The sequence below is a fragment of the Carettochelys insculpta genome, chromosome 2, assembly GCF_033958435.1.
Source record: "Carettochelys insculpta isolate YL-2023 chromosome 2, ASM3395843v1, whole genome shotgun sequence".
Taxonomy (NCBI): domain Eukaryota; kingdom Metazoa; phylum Chordata; order Testudines; family Carettochelyidae; genus Carettochelys; species Carettochelys insculpta.
The window spans coordinates 97,123,281-97,146,189 of NC_134138.1; the positions used below are offsets into that span (position 1 = coordinate 97,123,281).

Here is a 22,909-nt window from a genome sequence, read left to right on the forward strand (position 1 = left end):
AAGTTATTTCACAGCACATTTTCCCTCTTTACAGTTTTCAGATTAAGAGCCAAATATTGAAGTTCATTAGCAATTTTATACAGTAGTTATTCACATAGACTCTTGTTAAATTTAATGAGAGATAGCTGGAGTAAAATCCAGGGGTCAGATTTGGGGGAATACAGATGACAGTATTCTTCTAAGCTGTGTCCATGCAAATAACTATACCCATGTGAGTTGCCAAAATAAGATGCTGCTTGCAGTAGATTGTGGAGATGTTCAGAATATGTGCTCTCAAAAGTTTCACTGGGCTCCTTGAGGGTGACTTCCCCTTGTGGGGGTTTGAATATACCTATGCAGTCTGCTTAGCTTTCCTCCTACTTGATTTGGGAGGAAAAGTAAATGATGGAGCCTCACCAAAACACCAAAATGAGAAGTCACTCACCTTTGGTAGCTCTAGAGAGTATCATTTCTATCTCTTCCCTCTCCTGTCTTATGTGATGAATTAAACAGTAAATAATGTAGACATTTAAATGATTATCATTGGGCATTTGAGTTAACCCCTCAGTGAGATGTTCAAGCTTCTTAGGTCTAGTATTATGAGCTTTCTGCCAATTCATATAGACATCCCTTTAATGATTACACTCGATTAATACTTTTGGGGTTTACCTTGTGACCATAGTAACTGAGACTTCTCTTTTTTAATGAAAGCTGAGAATCTGGAGACCAAGATAGACACTGTTTGGGTGTGGAGTATGGACATATACTGACTGTTTCTAACCACTAGTAAGGGACTGCATAATCACTTATCAAGGACATCAGGATTTGGTCCTCAGGGTACGTCTTCACTATGCGGAAGATCAACCTAGTCAGGGTTAATCTTCTGGGGTTTGATTTCGCGCACCTGATAGGGACGCACAAAGTTGAACTATCTGGGGTTGACAGTTGACTCCTGTACTCCTCAATGTCACAAGGAGTAGGGGAGGTCGACAGGAGAGATTCTCCTGTTGACCTCCCTCTGTGAGGACAACCAGGTAAGTTGATGGTAGACAAGTTGATTCTACCTACGCAACTGCTATAGCTAGAATTGTGTATCTACAATCAACTTTAATGCCTAGTATAGACCTGGCCTCAGTTTACTGAAGACAACTATAAGAGATTTTGGAGATTTTAAACTAAAAACAAAGTAGAACTTTGATCTTTTTAATAGTCTGAAAGTCACACATGGCAAAACCACACAGAAGATGTGGCATTCGTTGTCAGCCACAGAGACTCTTGATTCTGGGGGTAACATGTAGTTGATTCAGGAAGACTTCATGTAGTAGACTTGGATGCAAAGGGTGAAAGGAGAAATAGGTCCTGGTTGATTTAAAGAGCAATGTTGGTAGTTCCAGAGAGACTGTCCTTCTGCTTCTTTTTACCTAAGTTTTCTCTCAAAGAACACCTCTGTCTCCATATTTAATTCCCTTTGCCTGAGAGAGTCATTCTAACTCATCTGATGACCTGGGATGAAACGAAAATGACCCACTTATCACCATGGTTGGACAGAAATAACTCAGCTTGTTGCCTAGTGTCAGACATCAGAGAGTCTCTGCAGAAAAGGATTGCTTTCCTACATTGCGCTCTAGGGGTTCTCTGGTGGGCTCAGAGTGTGGGCACCAATTCTTGCTGGTGGCCACTCTGACAAATTTTCCTAACATATTTAATTAACTTTAGGAAAAACAAATAAATATGGGCATGTCCAAATAATTGTAATTTATTTATGTAGGATTTTTCGTGCAAAATCAATTAAAAAAACCCCTACATTTGTTTCTGATGCTCTTGCCTCTGCTGCCTCCTGTAGCCCCCTCATTGCCTCCAGCCTCTGTTGCTTCTCAACCATCTTCTCTAAGACACCACTGCCTCTCCAGCTTCCCTGCCCCTGGCTTCTCTCCCCTCCCCAGGCCCTAAAGGTTTCCTTGCACTGCTCAGAGTTCCCTTCCATGGCCTTGCACCACAGGCTCACTCCACTCCTTGCCATGCCAAGTAACACCAGCCCTGCTGAAGCCCTGCTGTGCTGGGCTGAAGCCCAAAGCTGGAGTCTCATGTCTGTAGTGAGAGGATGTGGGAAGACTGAAGCCCAGAGCTTGCTGCTGAAAGGTGGATGGAAGAGATTAAGCACAGAGCCCACAGTTGGAGCTCTAGCTCTGAAGTGGAAGTGAGGTGGTGCTGAAGTCTGTCCCCAGAGTTCTGGAGCTGAAGTTGGGGGTGAAGGCAGCCAAAGCCCAACCCTGGAACCCTATGGCTGAAGATGGGCGCGACCCTCAGAGCACCAGGGAGCAGCAGGGAGGGGCCACTAGTTTGCCTCTCCCCTCATCTATGCTGAGGAGATGGTCATGGTCACAGGAAGAACCTCTGGTGGCTGCAGATGAGAAACACTGGTCACTGTATCAGGAAGAAGATTCACCACCTCTTAACTAAGACCGGTATAAGTATTTTCATGGAGCCTTCCATCAGACACTATTTTGCAAGAAAGAAAGAGCACAGAAAAATCTTGGGTGGGTGGTTGAGGTTTGAGTCAACAGACCTTGCAATGAACAAAAGGATTAAAAGACTTGAAGTTGGTGGAGCAGGTGGAGTGGAGAAATGCAGTGACTGAGGGCACATCTACATTTAATGAGAGATCAACCTGGTCAGGGTTGACCTTCTGGGTTTGATTTTGCATGGGGACGCACAAAATCGAACTATCAGGGGTCAACAGTCAACCCCTGTATTACTCATTCTTGTGAGGAGTAAGTGAGGTCAATGGGAGTTTCTCCTGTTCACCTCCCTCAGTAAGGACAGCCAGCTAATTGTAGATATGTCAATTTCAGCTATACAATTACCCTAGCTGGAGTTGCGTATCTATGATCCACTTTAAGGTCTGGTGTAGACCTGCCCTGACACATTGGAGGAGTGAGAAGAGGGGACTTAGAGCCATGAAAGTTGATGGATAAGAAGTAACAGAAGGGTTGGGTAAAAGGAAGAGGCAGGTGAGGAATGCTAGAACAGACAAGGTGGCAGGTAGAGTAATTCAGAAGAGCGGAATGAGTAGGAGAGCTGATCCAGGCTTGCAGGTTAAATGTGGCGGTGAGTTTGAGGAGTCAGGAGGCTAGGGCTGAGATGGAAGCTTGCTTTCTATAAGCTTCTGGATTATACCATTTCCTCTCCTTTAAGACTTTTGGCAACAAACTAACTTTTTGTGTTTGCTCTCGACTGGTACAGATCTGTCTTTGTATGTCAACAGAGAGGAGCTCAGATGACGAACCAAAAGGATATGATTCTTTTGTGCACAGGGTTCCACGAAATGCAGCAAATGCACAGCACTGTTAAATTTTGGTTTTGTTTCTCTCTGTGATTGTGTGGACATGCAAAGAAATTTTTTGCACACACTCCTTGCACTTTTATTTTAATCTCCACCTTATGTCTGGTCAGATCCTCTCTTCCTTTACTCTCTTCTTCATGCTTCTATACCACTTTGTCCTCTTTTCCTGCTGTTCCACATACAGGAGCCTTGGCTTCATTTTCCCTTTGAATACATGGTACAGTAAGGTCTCAGAGTACGCAAACTCAGAGTGCGCAACCCCGTTCTTATACGTCTGACCCTGACACCCCCCCTCAGCCCCGTTTAAACCACCTGCAAGCGGCTGTGGTTCAAGCCGCCTGGCGGGGCTCCAGCGCAACCTCCCTGCTGGCTCACAAGCCGCCCTCCCCCACCCCACGCAGCTCTGGTGCGACTTCCCCCCTGCCGGCTCACAAGCTGCCCGCCCACCCCACAGAGCTCCGGTGTGACCCCCTCCCCCCACCAGCTCGCAAGCTGCCCGCCCCGCACAGCTCCAGTGTGACCGCCCTGCCGGCTCATTAGCTGCCCACCCACCTGCCTGCCCCCCACCACCCCGCGTGGCTGTGGTGCAACTGCCCCGTGTGGCTCACAAGCTGCCTGCCCCCCGACCCCCACATCCCACACAGCTCCAGTGCAACCCGCCCCCCCCGCTGGTTTACCACCCAGGCACGGCTCTGGTTGCACCTCAACTCCCCACCCCTCCGCAGCCCAGTTCACCACCCACGCTAAACTCCATCCCTCACCCACCTGCAGCCCTAACCCACCCCAGGCTTAGCTCACCCCGCTACGCCTGCCTCACATAGCCCCAACCCACCACCAGGCTTAGCTCACCCCGCTACGCCTGCCTCACATAGCCCCAACCCACCGCCAGGCTTAACCCTACCCAACTGCCCCCCCAGCCCAGGACTTACCTCACTGCTTCCCCGGCTGCAGAACATGTGTTCTGCCAGGGAAAAAGCCAGACCCCAACTTGCGCAAAATCCAGGTTTACGTGAGCGTGTGTGGAACGGAACCCTCGTGTACTCTGAGACCTTACTGTATAATACCGGTTCCATTTCTCATCCTGCTATCATGGACGTATTGTCTAGCTGTCTCATTTCCTCCATCCTCTATGCTGTTGTGGCAGAAGTCATGCAAGAGTGCTAGTATACAGCTAATAATATTTTTATTAGTGGGGAAGCACTGTCCAGTGTTTGCTGAAGTGCTGCATTGTTAGCTTTGTTATGGAGTTTCCTTTGCAGGCAGCTGTGGCAAGCATTAGGCATTAGCTCCATGCCTTCATCACTAACTAGTGTCAATTCTTGAGGCAGTTCTCGCAGGGAGTCAGGTGTTCGTGTTTTATATGAAAGGAAGGATTGCCTGTGTGCTGGTTGTGACTTCTTCTGTTCACCGCTGGGTATATGGTGCAAAATAAACAAGCTGAGCTAAGAATATACCCAGATTTCATGTCACTGCTTTCTCTTCTGATAGGTCTTGGATAGTTGATATTTGATAAGGTAGGAAGAATACTTTGTTGTCTCACTGGTGGATGGTATATCCAGTCTCTCAGTAAGGCTCCATTTTTACTTTATGCATAGAGGGCTTGTCTACACCAGCTCTCTACGTCGAAGGCAGCATGGTGAGTAAGGTGTCAGGAGATTATTAATGAAGTGCTGCGCTGCATGTGTGGCACTTTATTAAGCTAATTCTCCCCCATGGCAACTTATAAGTGTTAAACTTTGAAGTGCCAGCTTGTGGGTAGCTGCGGCTAACCCACCGGTTCTTCGAAGTGATTGGGCAACTTGGAAGTCCCTTTACTCTACAAAACGATGAGGAGTAAAGGGACTTCGAAGTTGCCCGGGCACTTTGAAGTACTGGCAGGTGAGCCGCGGCTACACACGAGCCGGTACTTTGAAGTTTAACACTTCAGACTTGCCGCAGGGGAGAATTAGCTTAATGAAGTGCCACACATGCAGCGCAGCACTTCATTAATAAGCTCCTGACACCCTACTTACCATGCTCCCTTTGAAGTAGGGAGCTAGTGTAGACAAGCCTATAGAGTAGTGGTCCCTAGCGGAGGTGGCTAGGCTGTTGTCTCCTCACTTTGTGCTATTACTTACAGGACTCCAGGTCCTCTTTTGCATCTCTAGAAACAGCTTAAAACAATGTGTGCCAGCCACCAGCCAGCTCTCCAGGTACCACAGTGTGGGAGCTGCTGTATTAAAGTGTCACAGTTCCCCTAGGAAGCTCTCTTTCTCTGATCACATACAAAGCTAAACACTTTCTCTCTGCACCACTCCCAACGCTGGCTGGCTTAGGAAGTAAGAAACTGGATCTAGTAAATAATGCCAGGTGTTCTCTGCATAACCTTGTGCAAGCACAAAGGCAGGACTAAGATTCTGCTCTTTATTTTCAACTTAAAACTCTCCACTTCTCCTGCAGGGATGGACACTGAATTTGCGGTACTTGTGAATGCATGAGAAGGGAAATGCGTAAGGAAAAATTCCAGCAAATTAGCTGGTAACATGCAATCTCTTGTAAATAATGTTAATGAATATTGACTGCAGACTGTCTCTAAAGTCTGCACGCACAGCTTAGCAAACAGTTCAGTTAACCAGCATTTTCTACAACACAGTGTAGTGATCAGAGAAATTGATAGGTTTAGAAATTGCTTGCTTGGGGCATTCCAAAGGTGTTAATTATACAGATAAGCTTCAGTGCTAAGCTGTGAATTTTTTTAATATCCATATCTTATGCTGCAGCTGTGTCTGAAAGATTTTGAAGAAGGCTGTGGAGGTAGCCAGATCGTATGTTTTGACAGATGGGAGGCTTTAAAATGGCCTTACTGGTAAAGCTGGTCAGATCTGTTCCAACAAAATGAGATGTGTTGGAAAATATGGGTCCCTCAAGCCCAAAAACTTTTCACAAAAAAAATGATGAACTGCTGAATCACAAAACCTGACTGCTTCCTTGTCTGCTTCTGGCAGGCTCTGGGGTAATGCAGTCTGCCCTGGAGCCCTGGCCTAGTTTCAGAGATGTGTCCAACTTGTCAGCCTCTAGCCTCATGATTGAGTGTGGCTAGCTGGCTTGAACAATAAATATATTTTCAGAATAATGTGGCTAGTTTGCTTCAGAACTGGCTGGACACCACGGAGTCCCACCATGCAGACTGCCCTGGGCAGGAAACTCCAGGAATCTGATTCAAGGAGGGTGGCACTTGGGTCTGGCTTCTGGCTCTGTAGCTGGAAGCCCTAAAACGGGTCGACAACCTGCAGCTCTGCAGCCGCATGTAGCTCTTTAAGGAGTCATTTGTGGCTCTGGACACTGCTGCCACTGACTTCTCTGCAGCTCCCTGCCCTGCCGCCATCGAAACAGTATAATTAAATTTAATTGGCTTACGGGCCGTCAGGGTAGCAGGAGGGAGTTGGCCATTAATCCAACTGATTAATCCATTATTTCAGTGGCCCCGAGGCAGAGAGCCGCAGAGAGCCCCTCACTCACCCTGCTACCTGAGTGGCCCCTTCCCTCCGGTGGGCGTGGCTCCGCACACCCTTCCAGCAGAACACCTCAACACCAGCCTTCCGTCCACTGGGCACACGTGGCTGCCTCGTATAGGCTCCCCAGCCAACACCACAGATGGGTTAGTCCCGGCGGCCAGTTTGGGGTAGTATGTGAAAGGAAACCACGCTTTGAATAATGGGAGAAGGAAAAGTGCCAAAACTCAGTAACAGATATCCAGCCTGATCTGGAGATGTGGACATGCATACAGACGCTATCCAGCACTCAGGCAAAACCACCTAATTTACTTGGAGTATAATCATTTCACTCACCAATATGCATAAGAGAAAAACAAACACAGCCAAGGAAGCTAACATGCATTGAATCCATAATGCAACTTCACCAGCAGATAGAGGCTAATTTATTTCAAATTAATACCAAAACGGCCTTGGATGCTGACTCCTGAAAACTGGCTGCTTAGGTATTTAGGCCCCTCTCTGGCCCTCTTCCCTGGAGAAGCTGAGCATTTGTACTATTATTAATGGATTTTAATCTCACAGCCTCCTTGAGAGGTAGAGATTTATAAACCTCATTTAACACCTACAGAACTGAAATTCCTAGTGCTATTATACAGAAACTTTGTAGCTGTCAGGAACTGAACCCACATGTTTCAAGGTACCAGCCACTGACAACCACAAGACCATCTTTCTTGTCTGTGACATAGCACCACAGATGAAGAAGCAGATACATGTCCTTGAGAGAAAAATTTAGCAGTTCTGTTTCTATAGAAAAAAGATGTCATCATACTCTGCAAAGTACGCTTGGCTTCATAACAGAGCTATTATACCTATTTCAGGCCTAGATTCAGGCCAGCAATTGATATTTACATGGTTTTACTACGGAAGAGTTGACTCAAATCACCCAGCGTTACTGAATAAATGTACAGACAGTTGAAAGATAGGGGATGTAACATTATATACTAAATGACTATAAACAAAGGTGTACAACATAGCACACATGCAGCTAGGAGTGTATGTGTGGTGCTGATGGACAGGCTATAGAAAGAACTGCAGTGTTTCTTATCAGAAGATGTAATTGAAAAGTTGAGGGAACCTGCAGACTAATACCATCATTGACACAGAGTCAAATCTGGATCACAGCATGACCTGCCTCCCCGTCACAAGGAATTGAGTGCTAGCATTAGAAGGGAGTATTTCTATATACCAGCTAAACATGAAATCCTGAGTGGGAAGGCAGATGCCAACTTTTTCATAATTTTTGAAGCATCGAGCGGCTTTTGGCAAATCCCTCTTATGCAGGAGAGTACACAACTGTGCATTTAACAGGCCATTAAGCAAGAACAGTTTGTACTGCCTAACTTGCAGCCAATTGTCCCAGAGAACTCTGCTGCAAATCTTGTACACTATTGATGGTGTAAAGACTGTGTCTAAAGTCATGAGGTATTCTACACAGCAAGAACATAATGCCAAGCATGCACAAGTTCTGCTGACTGCCAGAGATAATGAATAAAGTGCCAAGCCCATAAAAAATGGACTCTTATTTGGAAGAAATTCTGTCAATGTATAAAGATGGTTGTTTTTATATATAAAGAGGGGAGGACATGCTGCGTATAAAGAGGGAAGGACATGTTCAGTGAGTAGATTCTTGCCTGTTTCACACAAGCCATTCCAAAGTCAAATTGTCTTCCCCAAGAAGAGTGCTGTAAACCTTGTAAGTTAATGTCCTTTTCATCCAAACTGGGCCAGATGGGAAAAAGTGAACTTTTAAAAAATAAATTAAAATAACCCTCACTTTGAAATATATATTCTTTTGACTGTGGAAGCAAAGACTTAGAACACCTGAACATAGGTTCTCCTCATTATGGTGCACCTATTTTAAGGGTACAGATTTCTTTTACTTTGCAAGTCAGAGGTGAAGGCCAGAAAAAGGTTGCTCTTGGATTTTCACTTGCCCATTTAATCTGTGGCAGTATTTGCTGCTGTGACACGTTGCAGAGGAAAGCAAAAACTATTTATAATTCTCACTGAGCACTACTGTTAAAGACCGCATTTTCTGTGGGGCAGTTCCAGACAGAACACTAGTTCAGTCTGCTGTCTTCCTGGAGGGTGATAAGTTATGCCTCCAACAGAGCCTTCAAACCACCCAGTAAAACAAAATTGTGACAGGACAGAGGCTGTGTTTAAGGCTAGCATAAGTTTACGAGACAGAATGTTTCTTGGATTTAAAAATTGTGGTCAGAAGTCTACAGTGCCTAACTCTTTGATGTATCTTTGTGCAACTGATAGACATCCATTGTGAGATTCAAATATACTGTAAGCTGCCTACTAGAGCTTATCAGAGTGGCTGCAAGAGCACAAGTGCATTAATAACATGTAGAAAATATTGCAGTGCAGCCCACACATCTGGGTAACAAACATTGCTGCTAATGTCAGGTGTAGAGTACTAGGGCAGGCAGCAAATGGAAAGGCTTTATTTTATTATTATTTGGGAGTGGGAGTTAGTGTAGCAGCAGCTGCATGAGGGAAGAGGTATCTGTGTGCCTGACACTCCTCTCAGCTGTTGTTTGTGATAGATGTAGAGTAACAGAGAGAAAGCTGTGCTAGTCTATATGCTATGAAAACAAAAAAGCAGTCCAGTAGCACTTTAAAGACTAATAAAATAATTTATTGGGTGATGAGCTTTCGTGGAAGATGGGTCTGTCCCATGAAAGCTCATCACCTAATAAATTATTTTGTTAGTCTTTAAAGTGCTACTGGGCTGCTTTTTTGTTTTCGTAGGATTTAGAGTGAATGACTTCTGAGGCTATGTCTACACTAGAGGGTTTTGTCAACAAAAGTGGCGTTTTGTCAACAAAACCCACGGAGTGTCCAGATTCCGAAGGTGTTCTGTCCACAAGACATCGACAGAACGCAGCACTTTTGTTGATAGTCTTGTCCCACTCCCCACAAGGCATAATGCCTCTGCCAGCAGAGATCTGTCAACAGAAAGATAGTCTGGACATTCTAGGGGTCCTCTGTCGACAGATAGGGCTTCTGAGACATGGGGCAGCCTTGTCTGCTATGCTTCCGGTTGGCTATTTTGTCAAGAGAGCAGCTGGGCAGTCCAGCTGCTCTTTGTCGACAGAGTGGGTCACTCTTGCAATCTGCTTGGCAATTTGGCTGTGATCTGTCGACAGAAGTTTTGTCAAAAGATATCTTCTGACAAAATCTTTTGTCAACAGGTTGCTTTAATCTAGACATAGCCTGAGTGCTAGACACTGGAAAGGAAGCAGTGTTCCACGTGGAATCCAGTCTTGACCAGATTTTGAGGGAATGTCTATATTAGACGTAGAAGTTGACTGCCGATACACAATACACCAGTTGTGTAGCTAAAATCAATTTGTTCGTGGTTGACTGTCCACATGGAGGAAGGTTGATGGGAGTGCTTATACCAACCATCCTTATTCCTCACCTGTCATGAGGAGTACAGGGGTCAACGTTGACCCCCTGGGAGTGTTATTTCACGCATGTGCGAAATGACACCCTGGAAGATTTGTGGGTCAGTCTTCTTCTGTAGTGGGGCTCTAGCTTATGATGTGTTTCTGGAGAAGTCTGCTAATGCTTTCTGATGCAGTATGTCAATTTGCTTGTAGCTGATAACCTATTAATCAGACACCAATAGGAGTGTGATTGCATGCTACATAGTTACAATTAGTGTGAAGTTTTGTATGCCGGAGGCCATAGAAGGATGCCAGGAGCTAGTGGGAATGCCTTTAGAGTTGCAATAGAAGCCATTAATCATAAATGCAGCCAAATTCCACAGTGGAAAGAGCAGGTATTTTGATATGCAAAAGCTCAGCTACCAAGTCTGGTCTAGCCATATTATACAGCAGAATCTGGTAGAGCAACTAGAGTGAAAGGCCTTTCAGGATTTCCATTTTTGAAAAAACTCACACTTTTTTTTTTTCAGAAGATTACTGTTTTTCCATCCTGTGAGTGTGGCATACAGGTTGCCAGTCTAGAAGCAGATTTTGTTTCAGTTTAAAAATCATGTACGTTGCTTTGAAATTATGGGTAGAAAAAAGTTTTTTTTTCCTTTTGATAATTTCAGGTTATATATTTGTTTTACATAGGAAAAGTCTTATGTAAACAGATGACATTTTGCCACTTAAAATGAGAGGATCAACACTCTTTGGCTGTGGCCACCCTTGGCCAAAACTTTGAAATGGCCATGCTAATGGCCAAATCAAAGAATACTAATGAGGCACTGAACTGAATATTCAGAACCTCATTAGCATTCGCATGCTGCTGGCGGCGATGCTTCGAACGTGCCGCTTTTCAATGTGCGCGGCTTGGTGTGGCTATATGGGGGTCCTTTTCAAAAGGACCCTGCACATTTTGAAATCCCTTTATTCCTCTCAGCTGGGGGAATAAGGGGATTTCGAAATGTGCGGGGTGCTTTTGAAAAGGACCCCTGTGTAGCCGTGCCACGCCGAGCTGCGTGCATTTGAAAGTGGCACGTTTCAATTGCCGCGGCCGGTAACGTGTGAATGCTAATGAGGTGCTGAATATTCAATGCAGCACCTCATTAGTATTCTTCAATTTGGCCACTAGCATGGCCATTTTGAACTTTTGGCCAAGTGTGGCCACAGCCTTTCTGTCACATTGGTAAATAGAGCTCAGTTCATATGAAAGAGGAGAATTTGACTTAAGCAGTTTATAGAATAGACTAATGGCTCTGTTATTTTTTTTTAACCCACAAAATCTCATGTCTTAATAAATCCATTCATCTGGAAGGTGCTGCAGGACTCCTTGTTGTTTTTACAGATACAGAGTAACACAGCTATCCCTTGGAGACTTGAAACAGCCAAGATATTGTCCGAATGGCCTGAATCTAGGATTGAAAATCAGGAACTCTTGAATTCTGATGGCACTTTCCGCACTGAGTTGTGGGCCCTGTCTAGCTCCTTTTGAAACCAATGAGAATGTTGGTATTGGTATCAGTGGGAGCTGAATTGTGTCCCTGCTCTGAGACATTATATAAACATTCACTTTCTTTGTGTTGGAATACAGAAACAATACTTATTTGAGTCCATGAAGATTCATTAATAGATCACATTTGCCACAACCATTGCTGCTGCAGGTTGATGTATTCTGCACTTATCTCTGCCAGTCTGGTCCATGTACACCTGAAGTAAGGTGGCAAGTGGCTGCATCTTCCTCAAGATTTTGATTGGGGTGAGCAACATTATTTTCTACTTTGGGTGCAATGCAAGTTTCACCAGCACAGTTTGTACTGAGTCAACTTGTCACCTGTGCACATGAGCCACACTCCATGACTAATGTAAGCTGATGAGTCACTCCTGTCATAGGCTCCCAGCCAATCTACAAGCCAGGAACTGGCCATCATCGGACTCTCAGAACAGTATAGGAGCGCCACAGGAGAACCAGCAACTCTGTCTGCTCAAGGCTTCTTCAAGGCTCCTAACTCCCTCTTGCCGGATGTGGGCAACAGACTTCTGAGGCATTAGCTTGCTCCCAGCCCTGCTCTTGCTGCTGTCCTGCTTCTAGTCCTGTTCCAGCCCCGCTCTTGCTATTGTCCTACCCCAGCTTATCCACCCTTACCCTGGATGCCTGATTCTGGCTCTGACCACTAAGAACAATGATCATTCCAGTTTCTGACAGCCAGTGCCTCCTGCGGCTAGGGCTGAGCTAGTTGGCTGCAAGGCTGCTTGTGAAAGGGGAGGTTAAAGTCCCTTATTCTGTTGCAGCTGTGTGACTATTTGGACTTTAACCCACTGAGGTACCTTGTTCAGAGAACACTGAAACAGAGGCTCATGGGGGGTGTTACCCAACTCCTGTAGTAATGAGTGGAGAGAATCCTATTAACGTCAATGCAAGTTGAGTCAGAGAGTGAATTTGGCTCTGTGTAAAGAACTTTGACGTGCGCTCTCATTTCAAGTATTACTGATTTGAAAAATAGTTGCTTTTTGTAACTGTTACTAGGCGTTAACATCCTCTGGTTTTGGGGGTTGACACTCAATCTTTTTCAAGATGAAGTTGGCTAGCTTGAAAAAGTTGAATTGTCAAACCCTGAAAAGAGTTGTGCAGCTGTGGAAAGCTGTGGACCCTCCAACTGCCCCAGACAAGGTGCCCAGGGAGTGGGGACATAGGCTGGGGACTGCTCTCCATCCACTCCCATGGCAGATGGAGAGTGCATAGCTTCCCAGGCTGGCTTTGGTTTCCAGGTTGGCTGAAGGGTTGGGGCCTCAGGGGAAGATGGTGGGGGACAGGGATATGGGGCACAGGATAAGGCAGGGTCTGCTGCACACCACAGTTTTAGGACAAATCTATTGTCCCTGCTTCTGACCAGTGCAGGACAGTATGGTTTTTGGGTGCAAAGGGGGCTAGTTGAAATTGTCTGGGCCCTTCCTGTTGATGGGTCATGAGTGACTGGGATGTCATTATCTCAGAGGGGTCAATCATGTAACTCAGCGTAGTGTGTACCTGCCTGTGAATGTCTGAGTAAGCACCTTGCAGAGGTTTGCAGCTTGTCATCAACATCACAGTGTGAGAGATGTGCTAGCTGGTCAGTTTTGGAAAGCTCACCAGTACCACAGTCCAGACTGCACCCCAGGGACCCCGTCACACCTATATATATGTCTGAGGGGTTGCCATGTTAGTCTGTAGCTTAACAAAAAAACAAGCAGCCCCGTAGCACCTTAAGGACTCAAAATTTTATTTATTAGGTAATGAGCTTTCGTGGGTAAAACCCACTTCTTCAGATTTTCAGATTGGAGTAGATAATAAAAATTTCAGGGTTTGTATAGTAGGGCAGGGGGAGAAAAATAAAAGGGGGCTCACATGTCATTAATAGGACCAGTGGAAGAAGTAAGTAGTGTGTGACATGTGCCATTCCTGTTAATGTCAAAGGTGGGTAATTTGCCCTTGAAATGTGTAAGATAATTGATATCTCTGTTAAGCCTGAGGTTAAATGTGTCAAATTTGTAAATGAATTCCAATTCAGATTTCTCTCTCTGTAATCTTGTGGTAAAATCCTTTTGAAGGAGTATATAAAGATTCATACATGCTCTTTTCAATAATCACATTTTTAGCCAAAGCAAGATAGTTTTTCAGTGTGTTCTTATTGTATAGGAGATCCTGTGTCAAATATTATACAGTGCTGTTGTGTAGGTGTGTTTGCAAAACTCCACAGTCATAAATGGATTTTTACATAATTCATCTTACAGGATTCTTACAGTAAACCCCTGACTTATAGGTAGGTTGTGTTCCCGGGCAACCCATGTAAGTGGAATTTCGCTCTAGTTGGGGAGCCACGAACCAGGCAGCAGCCTGGCTCCCAGGACTGGTGGGGAGCCGTGAATCAGGAGGCAGCCTGGCTCCCAGCTCCAGGACTGGCAGGGAGCTGCGAACCAGGCAGAAGAAGAGGGGAGCCAGAAGAGGAGGGGAGCTGGTAGCTAGGCTACCATCTGGTTCCCAGCTCCCCATCACTCCGGGGAGCCAGGAAACTGACCAATTAAACTCCTCAGGCTGCTCACGTTCTTTGATGTTTGCCCGACTGAGGCCAGACTTTGTTTAACTCCCCACCCCCACCCAAATTTAAACTAAAGAAAAACTGGCTTCCTTTATTTTCTTTCCTTGCCTCAGTATAGAGACTTAGAAGATGGACAGTTACACCAATATGCTGTCCATCCTTAGAATGTGACGTTTGGAAACATATTGGATTCTTACTTTCTTTAATCTTCACTTGTGATATAAGCAATTTATGTGTGAATCCTTGTTAGTTTATAAATTGGCTACTGAAATCCAGGACCCCTACGTGGGGCTGTACATTCCCAGCATTCTCCTTTAGCCTCTTGTGAGCATAGAGGGGCCAGATTGTGTGGTACTCTGTGTAGGACACATGTCAGTATCAGGGTATGGAAGTTTCAAGGTATGTCAACCCAGTAGCTGGGCACATGCCTTTGAGAGAACAGGGCTCTGTGATTCAAGTTGAAATGTGTTCAGTCTGAGAACACAGCAACCAGGAACTACTCTCATTTTGTATAAAATTAAAACTGCCCTGCCTCATGAGAGTGCCAGGTCTACTTTTCAGAGCACTAAAGCTTGGTTAATGCACATATCCAAGAAGTGGGAAAAATCTAAGAGTTTAAAGGTGATCAAAGAATTAGAATCTTCTACAAATGAGGGAAACTCCAGACTCATCTTGTACGCGCCACAGCCCTGCCAAAGACCAAATCCTCTTTTGTGAGCTGTACTTGCACTTGCCAGTAGCCTAACAAGACAGCTGGAAACAAATATGCATGATACAGAGGTGGCAACAAATCACTGAGATCATGTCTAATTTTAAACTTTGGAGAGGAAGCAACTTAGCCATAAGAGGGAAATGCAGTTTCTCTGAGCCAGTTTTGGATTTCTAAATTACAGTTAAAATCTTAAATAATAATTATATTATTCAGCGTTGCCACAGAGGACTTCTTAAATGTGCTGTGCTGTCCTGGGTTTGGTGGCTGTGCATGAAAATCAGATGGAATTGGTAATGAAGGTGAATTTTGGGGCTAGCAGCACTGTTTGTTGTGGCTATTGATTGGAATCTGCTAGGCTTGTGTTAAATACCATTGCTTTCTTTGGTAATTTGTGTGCGGATCACACCTTGCAGATAAACAGTCACTTGTGTTGAGTGAATATTTATTGTTACTCAGAAGCAGACAAGTAAGGACAGCCTTGAATTAGAGATGAGTTTAAATGATGTTTTTCTATTAAGTAAGGTTTTCCCACTCTTGATTATTATAGTTTTATTTAAACAAGAAAGAGGAAGTTTAAGTACTTGGATTTGTTTTTTCCATTTCTGAAAAAAGAAGATAAAGGTCGGCAAAGACAGCTAAGTTTTGGGTAATTATTTGTATGGTGCCAGTAGTGTTGCCCTGTCTCAATCTGGAAGCCTGCCAATTGTAAAATATATTAAACGGTTGTAGAAATCTGGACACAAATGGAATTTATTGATCACGAGACTGATTCAGTTCCAGTGCAATCAATGGGAGTCTGTCCACTCACATTTTAATGAGCTGGACTAGGCCTTGTTAACGTCCATTATTCATTAAATGGAAGGGTCCGTTCATTAAATGGATTATGGATATCTCTTCAACCTCCAGAAGAGGCCCTGTACATTTCTACTGGAGCTTAAGGAATCTCTTTCAGGGGTGGGCAGTACATTTTAATGGAGGGCCACTCCAAGATATTGGTAGGTGGTCAAGGGCTGCACTTTTCTATGGAGGGAGTCTGAGGTCTGGGATGTAGGTTTGGCTCAGAAGGGAGATCAGGGTAGGGACTGGGGTGCAGGGTCCAGGAGAGGGAGGAGTTCTAGCTTGGTGGAGGGGTATAGGAGTGGATACAGGATCTGAGAGGGAGTGGGGACGTAGAGGATGCAGAGAACGTGGGTGGGGACATAGAGCAGCTGACTGGTGTTCAGGGTCCAGGAGAGGATTCTGGCCTGGGGGAGGGCACAGGTGGATGTGCAGGGTCTTTGGGAGGGAGTTTAGGTGCAGGAGGGGATGGAGTACCAGAAGCAGGCTCTGGCCAGGACACGCTTACCTAAGCAGCACCAGGCCAGCAGCACTCTCAGGCAGGCTTCCCTGCCTGCCAACAGCCCCAGCCCACTGGCTGTTCCATGTGGCTCTCTGTGCCGTGGGGGCAGGGTGGAGTTGGGCTTACCGCCAATGGGAACTGAGAAATGGTGCTGCACTACCCTGGCCCCCCAACAAAATCTCTCAGCTCACATTGTCCTGTTTCCAATTAACAGAAACTCGGTGATTTTGCTGAGGGTGGGCAGGACGTGATGCTCTTCCCGTCCATGGTGTAGAGCGTCACAGGAAACAGCCAGCTGCTTTGAGCAGCGCTGCTCCCTCCTGCAGGTGCAGGCCAGATGTGGCCCGCAGGCTGTATCTTGCCCACTGCTGCCCATTTACTTCCATTTGCCTGTACTTTTAAGTCTCTGTGGAGTGGTCAAGAAGTCCTGGAAAATGCATTTTGGCAGGAAGAGTTACTATGATAAAAAGCAAGGAACTTCTTTCCTTCCCTATTTTATCCACACGTTCTGAATACGTTTCATATGCAATAATCCCAGTATTTATCACTCCTGACTGGGAAGAATGACACTAGTGCCAGTAATGAAAACAGGCTCTCCCACACCACAATGCGGGGAGAAAATACTGAGGCACTTGTCTTTCTGCTTTTATTAATGCATTCTGTCTCATAGACTCTGTAACATGTCTTACAAGTGTATTTCGAAGGGATTATTGCATGTCTTGAATGGTAAATGTCACTCAGTCCTTGGCGTCATACCTTATTAAAAGCACCGGACGCATTCTATATGTACTGAGAAAGGCTCTTATTTATCTCATAATAAAAAAGACTTTAGGTAGCTGTTTATTTTGGAAACATACTTGTTTGGGCAGCAACACTCACAGACAAAGCTAATTATGTGTTGGTTTTGCTCAGCAAAATAACTGGATTTTAACATGCAGGGTTTTTTATTTTCTTTTAAACAAATAAATAGCTAAATTTAAACTTTTGTAATCAGTGACAAATTAGGAAGGGCAATACAGTGACTCCCCTCCAAAAGAGTAGTGAGGTCGTTAACAGATGCAATTTTAGTAATCCAGAAGAGTTAAATGAATAACTCCAGTTATTATGGTGACATAAAAGAAGTGATTTAACTACAATTTTCTAATCACTTAATCTGTTCCGCTTGCCTGCTGAGTAGGTTTCTACGTTTTTGTTAAAAAAGAAACTCATAACTCATTCATAATTCATAACTCACCTGATCAATGAATTTTTCGACTGAAATTCATGTATGTGTACCTTGTGAATGTATTATTGTTCTTTCATTTGCAGGATACCGGGGTTGGGAAATCGAGTATAGTTTGTCGATTTGTGCAGGATCATTTTGACCACAATATCAGCCCTACTATTGGGTAAGTAGCCTGTATAATGTTTTTCTTGAAATGTTTCACTACTGCCAAATTCATCTTATTATTTCCATCTCAAGTGTCTTCTCTTCCCCATGTTTAAGACTCCTCAAAGCTCCCCGACATTTTTTCCCTCCATTCTTTGCTGCCCTGTTGTGCTTTCTAGACTCCACCTAAACTTCTCTCTTGTTTTCTTTTTGGTTTTCCTGGGTCACTCTCAGCTCATGTTGTTCCTTTCGCTTAGAATGGGCTTTCAATTAATATTCACTAACCTTCTTTCTTCCCTCCCAACAACTCCTAATCAGTCACAGTACTACTCTGTTGTATTGTACAGACTCATGACTTTAGGCTGTGGGGGTCTTTACCTGCTACTAAGTTCTGCATGCAATTTTGGCATAATACGAACAATGTGACGTTTGAGCCTATTCTCTGGGTGACGATTATATGTCACTAAATATCTCTTTCAGGCCATGTCTGCACTAGCCCAAAACTTCAAAATGGCCATGCAAATGGCCATTTCAAAGTTTACTAATGAAGCGCTGAAAAACATATTCAGCGCATCGTTAGAATGCCGGCAGCTGCGGCACTTCGAAATTGATGCAGCTTGCCACCGCGCAGCTTGTCCAGACAGGGCTCCTTTTCAAAAGGACCCCGCCAACTTTGAAATCCCCTTATTCCTAACAGCAGATAGGAATAGAACGCTGCCGGCATTCTAATGATGCGCTGAATATGTATTTCACTGCTTCATTAGTAAACTTCGAAATAGCCATTTGCATGACCATTTTGAAGCTTTGGGCTAGTGTAGACACAGCCTCAGTGTGCTTAATGTCTAGGAAACCTGAGTAAGCCAGGACCAGACTGTTCAGTTCTCATGGAAAGAAGGATGGGACTTGAGGCCAAATTCTCCTCTTATAATTAAATATGGAGTTATTCTAGATGTGTGGGTAGTCTGTCATATCTGATGATGACATCTTGAGCTTGCACAGGCTCATCGGCTGTGGACTTGCATGTGGCTGAGGACTCCAAGCTTTGAATGGCATGGGCATTTACAGTGGGGGCAAGGGAATTGTCCTGGCTCTGTTGGTGTGGCCGCTGCATTGTTTTCTTCTTCTCACAAGCACCGATGAGGCGTATGAATCACAGCTCTTCAAAGCTGTCATACGCGTGTTGTACAGGAGCACGCCAGCCTGTTTGGTCTGTTGCATGCTGCTCTAGCTGATCTGGTTTTAAACCAGCATAAGCAATGTTGGCCTTCATGCAGTCTTTATATCTCTTGCGAGGCCCACCTTGATTCCTTTTGCCCTGGGAGAGTTCATCGTAGAGGAGTTGCTTAGGGATTCTTGACTCCTCCATTTGTATGACATGCCCTGTCCAGCGAAGCTGGGCTTTCAGAATCACGGCTCCGATGCTCGTGGTTCCTGCTCTGTCCAGGACTTCCAGGTTTGTAACTCTGTCCTGCCATTGAATGTGCAGTATTGACCTTAGGCTGCATGTGTGGAAGCGCTCCAGCAGTTTTATGTGTTTTCTGTACAAGGTCCAGGTTTCACAGCCCTACAGGAGACTTGTCAGTACTACAGCCTTGTACACTTTCAGTTTAGTGGACTGTCGGATATTGTGCTGGTTCAACACTCGCGCTCTCAGACGTCCTAGTACCCAGCTGGCCTGACAGATTCTGGCATTGATTTCTTTGTCAAGGGAGCCATCATTGGCTATCACACTTACAAGGTGCTTGAACTCCTCTACTATTTTTAACTCTGATCATAAAGATTGAAGCGGGGAGAGCAGCAGATCCTGGAGCAGGTTGAAACAGCACCTCGGTCTTTACTAGGCTGATGGTCAAACCAAAGAGATTAGTGGCATCAGCAAATTTGTTGACAAAGAGCTGGAGATCAGATTCCTTGTGTGCCACAAGTGCCATAAGTGCCATAAGTTGTCAGCAAAAAGGGCTTCAAATATGAGCCTCTCAAGCGTCTTGGTTTTAGCATTCAGATGATGAAGGTCGAAAAGTGACCCATTAAGTCTGTATTTTATGTAGACTCCATGGTCCAGGTCCCTAACTGCGTGGCTGAGGACGCACGTGAAAAAGAGGTTGAATAACACTGGGGCCAGCACGCACCCTTGCTTCACACCACTGGATATCTCAAATGGATCTGAGGACTCGCCATTTGAAAGAACAAAGCCAGTCATGTCATCGTGGAACAGGCATATGAGGTTAACGAATCTTCTCGGGCAGCCGAGTTTTGACAGGATAATCCACAGGGCTTCTCTGACAGGGTCAAATGCCTTGTTCAGGTCTATAAAGACCGCGTACAGAGCCAAGTTCTGCTCTGTGCACTTTTCCTGGACCTGATAAACAGCAAAGATCATGTCAATGGTGCTGCAGCCTGGGCAAAAACCACACTGTGCCTCTGGTAGGTTCTCCTCTGAGAAGCCAGTGATCAGACGGTTGAGGATGACTCGAGCCAAGATCTTCCCAGCAGGACAGAGAAGGGAGATGCCCCGGTAATTTCCACAGTCAGCTTTGTTGCCCTTGTTCTTGAAGAGTGAGATGATTGTGGCATCCTTAAAGTCTTTGGGCATGGCTTCTTCTTCCCAGATGCTGATCAAGATGTTGTGAAAGGCTTCAAGTGACACTGTTCCTGTCGCTTTGAAAATTTCAGCAGGGATATTGTCCATCCCAGGGGCCTTGCCAGAGCTGGTCTGGCTGATTGCCTTTTTGACCTCACCCATTGTAGGGGGCAGGTCAAGACTGTCTATTTTGGGTTTTTGAGGGATCTGGTCTAGGGCCACAGGGTCGACAATGGAGGGTCTGTTGAGAAGGTTGCTGAAGTGCTCTCTCCACCTATTGTTGATGCTGTTCTCTCCCTCAGAAGGGTCATGCCATCTGCAGACAGGAGAGGTGTACTTGGCTTTGAAGGTTCATGTATAGCTTTGATAGCACTGAGGAACATCTTGGAGTTCTTGGTGTCAGCATAGTATTGGACTTTATCAGCTTTTCTCTCCCACCACTCATCTTGCATTTTGCGAAGTGCCGTTTGCACCTGGCTCTGAAGGTGCTTGTACACCCATGTTAATGGACAGAACTTGAGCCATTGTTTCCTAGTCTACAGGCATGGACCCAGTAAATTCATATAAATTAATTTATCTCATGGTACGTTATTCTCTCCTTCGTGGTAGCGCTCATTCCTCACCCATAGCCTCTTAGCTCCCTCTACTGTACTGTGTAAGTTTCTCCTTTCTACTTGTCATGAGCTTCTACTTTCAAATGATGTCTTGGACGGTACAACATTGATGTGGGTCTCAAACTATAGGACTAAGTTCAGTCTTGACAGAAGTGTTTTCAGTTTCCATTGAAGTCAGTAGGATTTGTATTTACTTAACTCCAGGACTGAACCTGAATTTTTAAATTTAAGAAGCCATGATCTATTCTAACTGAGTAGCAAGCAGTCCTGTAGCACCTTAGAGACTAACAAATTTATTACATCATGATTTTCGTGGGTAAGACCTACTTCCTCTGATGAAAAATGGGGTGGAAAAATAGAATCCAGGGTTTCTGTAACAGAAGGGGTGGGGAGGAGGAAAGAGGGGAGAAAAAGATTACCTTTCACTAGTAGGACCAGTTGATGAAGCACATTAAGTAGGATGGGTGCCGTTCCTGTGACTGTCAAAGGTGGAGAAATTGCCTTTGTAATGATTAAGGTAATTGAGATGTCCTCTGTTCAGTCCTAGTTGAAATGTGTCCAATTTTCAAATGAATTCCAATTCAGATGTCTCCCTTGGTAGTCTTGTGGTAAAATCCTTTTGTAAGAGAGGGGCTACTTTCAAATCCTTTATTGAGTGTCCAGGGAGGTTAATGTTTTCTCCTACAGGTTTATGTGTATTCCAGTTCCTGATGTCTGATTTTATGTCCATTCATCTTTGGCGCGGAGACTGTCCAGTTTGTCCAATGTACATGGCAGAGGGGCATTGCTGGCACATGATGGCATATATCCCATTAGTGGATGTGCAGGTGTATGAGCCCCTGATGGTGTGGCTGATGTGGCTGAGTCCTGTGAGGGTGTCACTTGTATAGATATGTAGACAGAGTTGGCAATGGGGTTTTTACTCGCTGGACGAAGTTGGGGGATCACCTGGCAGCTACACCCCCTGAGGAAATGGACTTGGCAGTGAGACTGCATCCAGTTCTGACACATCACAAAGGCCAAGTCTGTCCCAGAAACACCCCAGGGGCCTGCATCAGGCACACCAAGAGGGGGCTTCATGTGGAAGGATCCAGGTGGGCCAACCTGGGTGCAGACAGCTCAGTGCAGAAACAAGATGTTGGGAAAATCTTGATGCACTGAGGTACATTGAAGGGTACCAGGTGCTGGAGCAATTGGACTCTGCAGGGGAGTCCAGGTGCAGATGGTTGGGGCTCAGCAGCAGAGTCTGGGAGATGGAGCTTAGCTCAGCGGGGGGGAGGGTCCAGGTGTGGCTGGTTGTTGCTCAGTGGGGTGTGGGTCTTGGTGTGGGGTATTAACGGAGTGATCCAGGTGCAAATGGGGTGGGCCTCATCGTATTAGGGGTTTAGGTTTGGGGGGTGGTCTGGGCAAGGCTCAGAGGGGGCGATTCAGATGCAGAGGACTTGGGTGTAGGGGTGTTATGAATGGGAGCTGCACAGGAAGGCCTAAACTTACCTGGAGAACTTGGAAAAGGTTAGGCTAACCTGCCTCTGAGAGAGAAGTTTGGGGAAAAGTGGCAAAGAGCCAATAGGATCTAGTGGAAAAATTCAAACCTGAAAATGACTCACAGCAGCATCGCATTTGGTAGCAAACAGAGACAGAGAAAAGAGGGGGAATCTCTTCAGGGACAGAGGGAAGGAAATGAGGTCTGGGTTCATCAGAATGTGTGAGCAGGGAAGATCCCTGTATTTTACTTCTATTCCTGGATTATTTTTAGCACGAAGACAGTACAATGCTTGCAAAGATCATCTTTTTTGATAATAAGAGTGTTTTTTCTTTGTTCACAAGTAGTGGTTGATCCTTTGTGTCCTACAGGGCTTAAAACTATGTGCCTGGCTGCAGACACATTACCAGAGACCTCACAGCTCCCTGGATGGTATTTCT

General features: G+C 45.2%; 1 protein-coding gene across 1 annotated transcript in view; it reads left to right on the forward strand.

The window, feature by feature from the left end:
* RAB31 (RAB31, member RAS oncogene family) overlaps positions 1-22,909 on the forward strand; it is a 109,352-nt gene that overhangs the window by 29,401 nt on the left and 57,042 nt on the right. Inside the window, exon 2 of the mRNA XM_074987454.1 lies at positions 17,731-17,810. Within this exon, the coding sequence (XP_074843555.1) occupies positions 17,731-17,810 (80 nt within the window). The remainder of the gene's footprint in view (positions 1-17,730; positions 17,811-22,909) is intronic.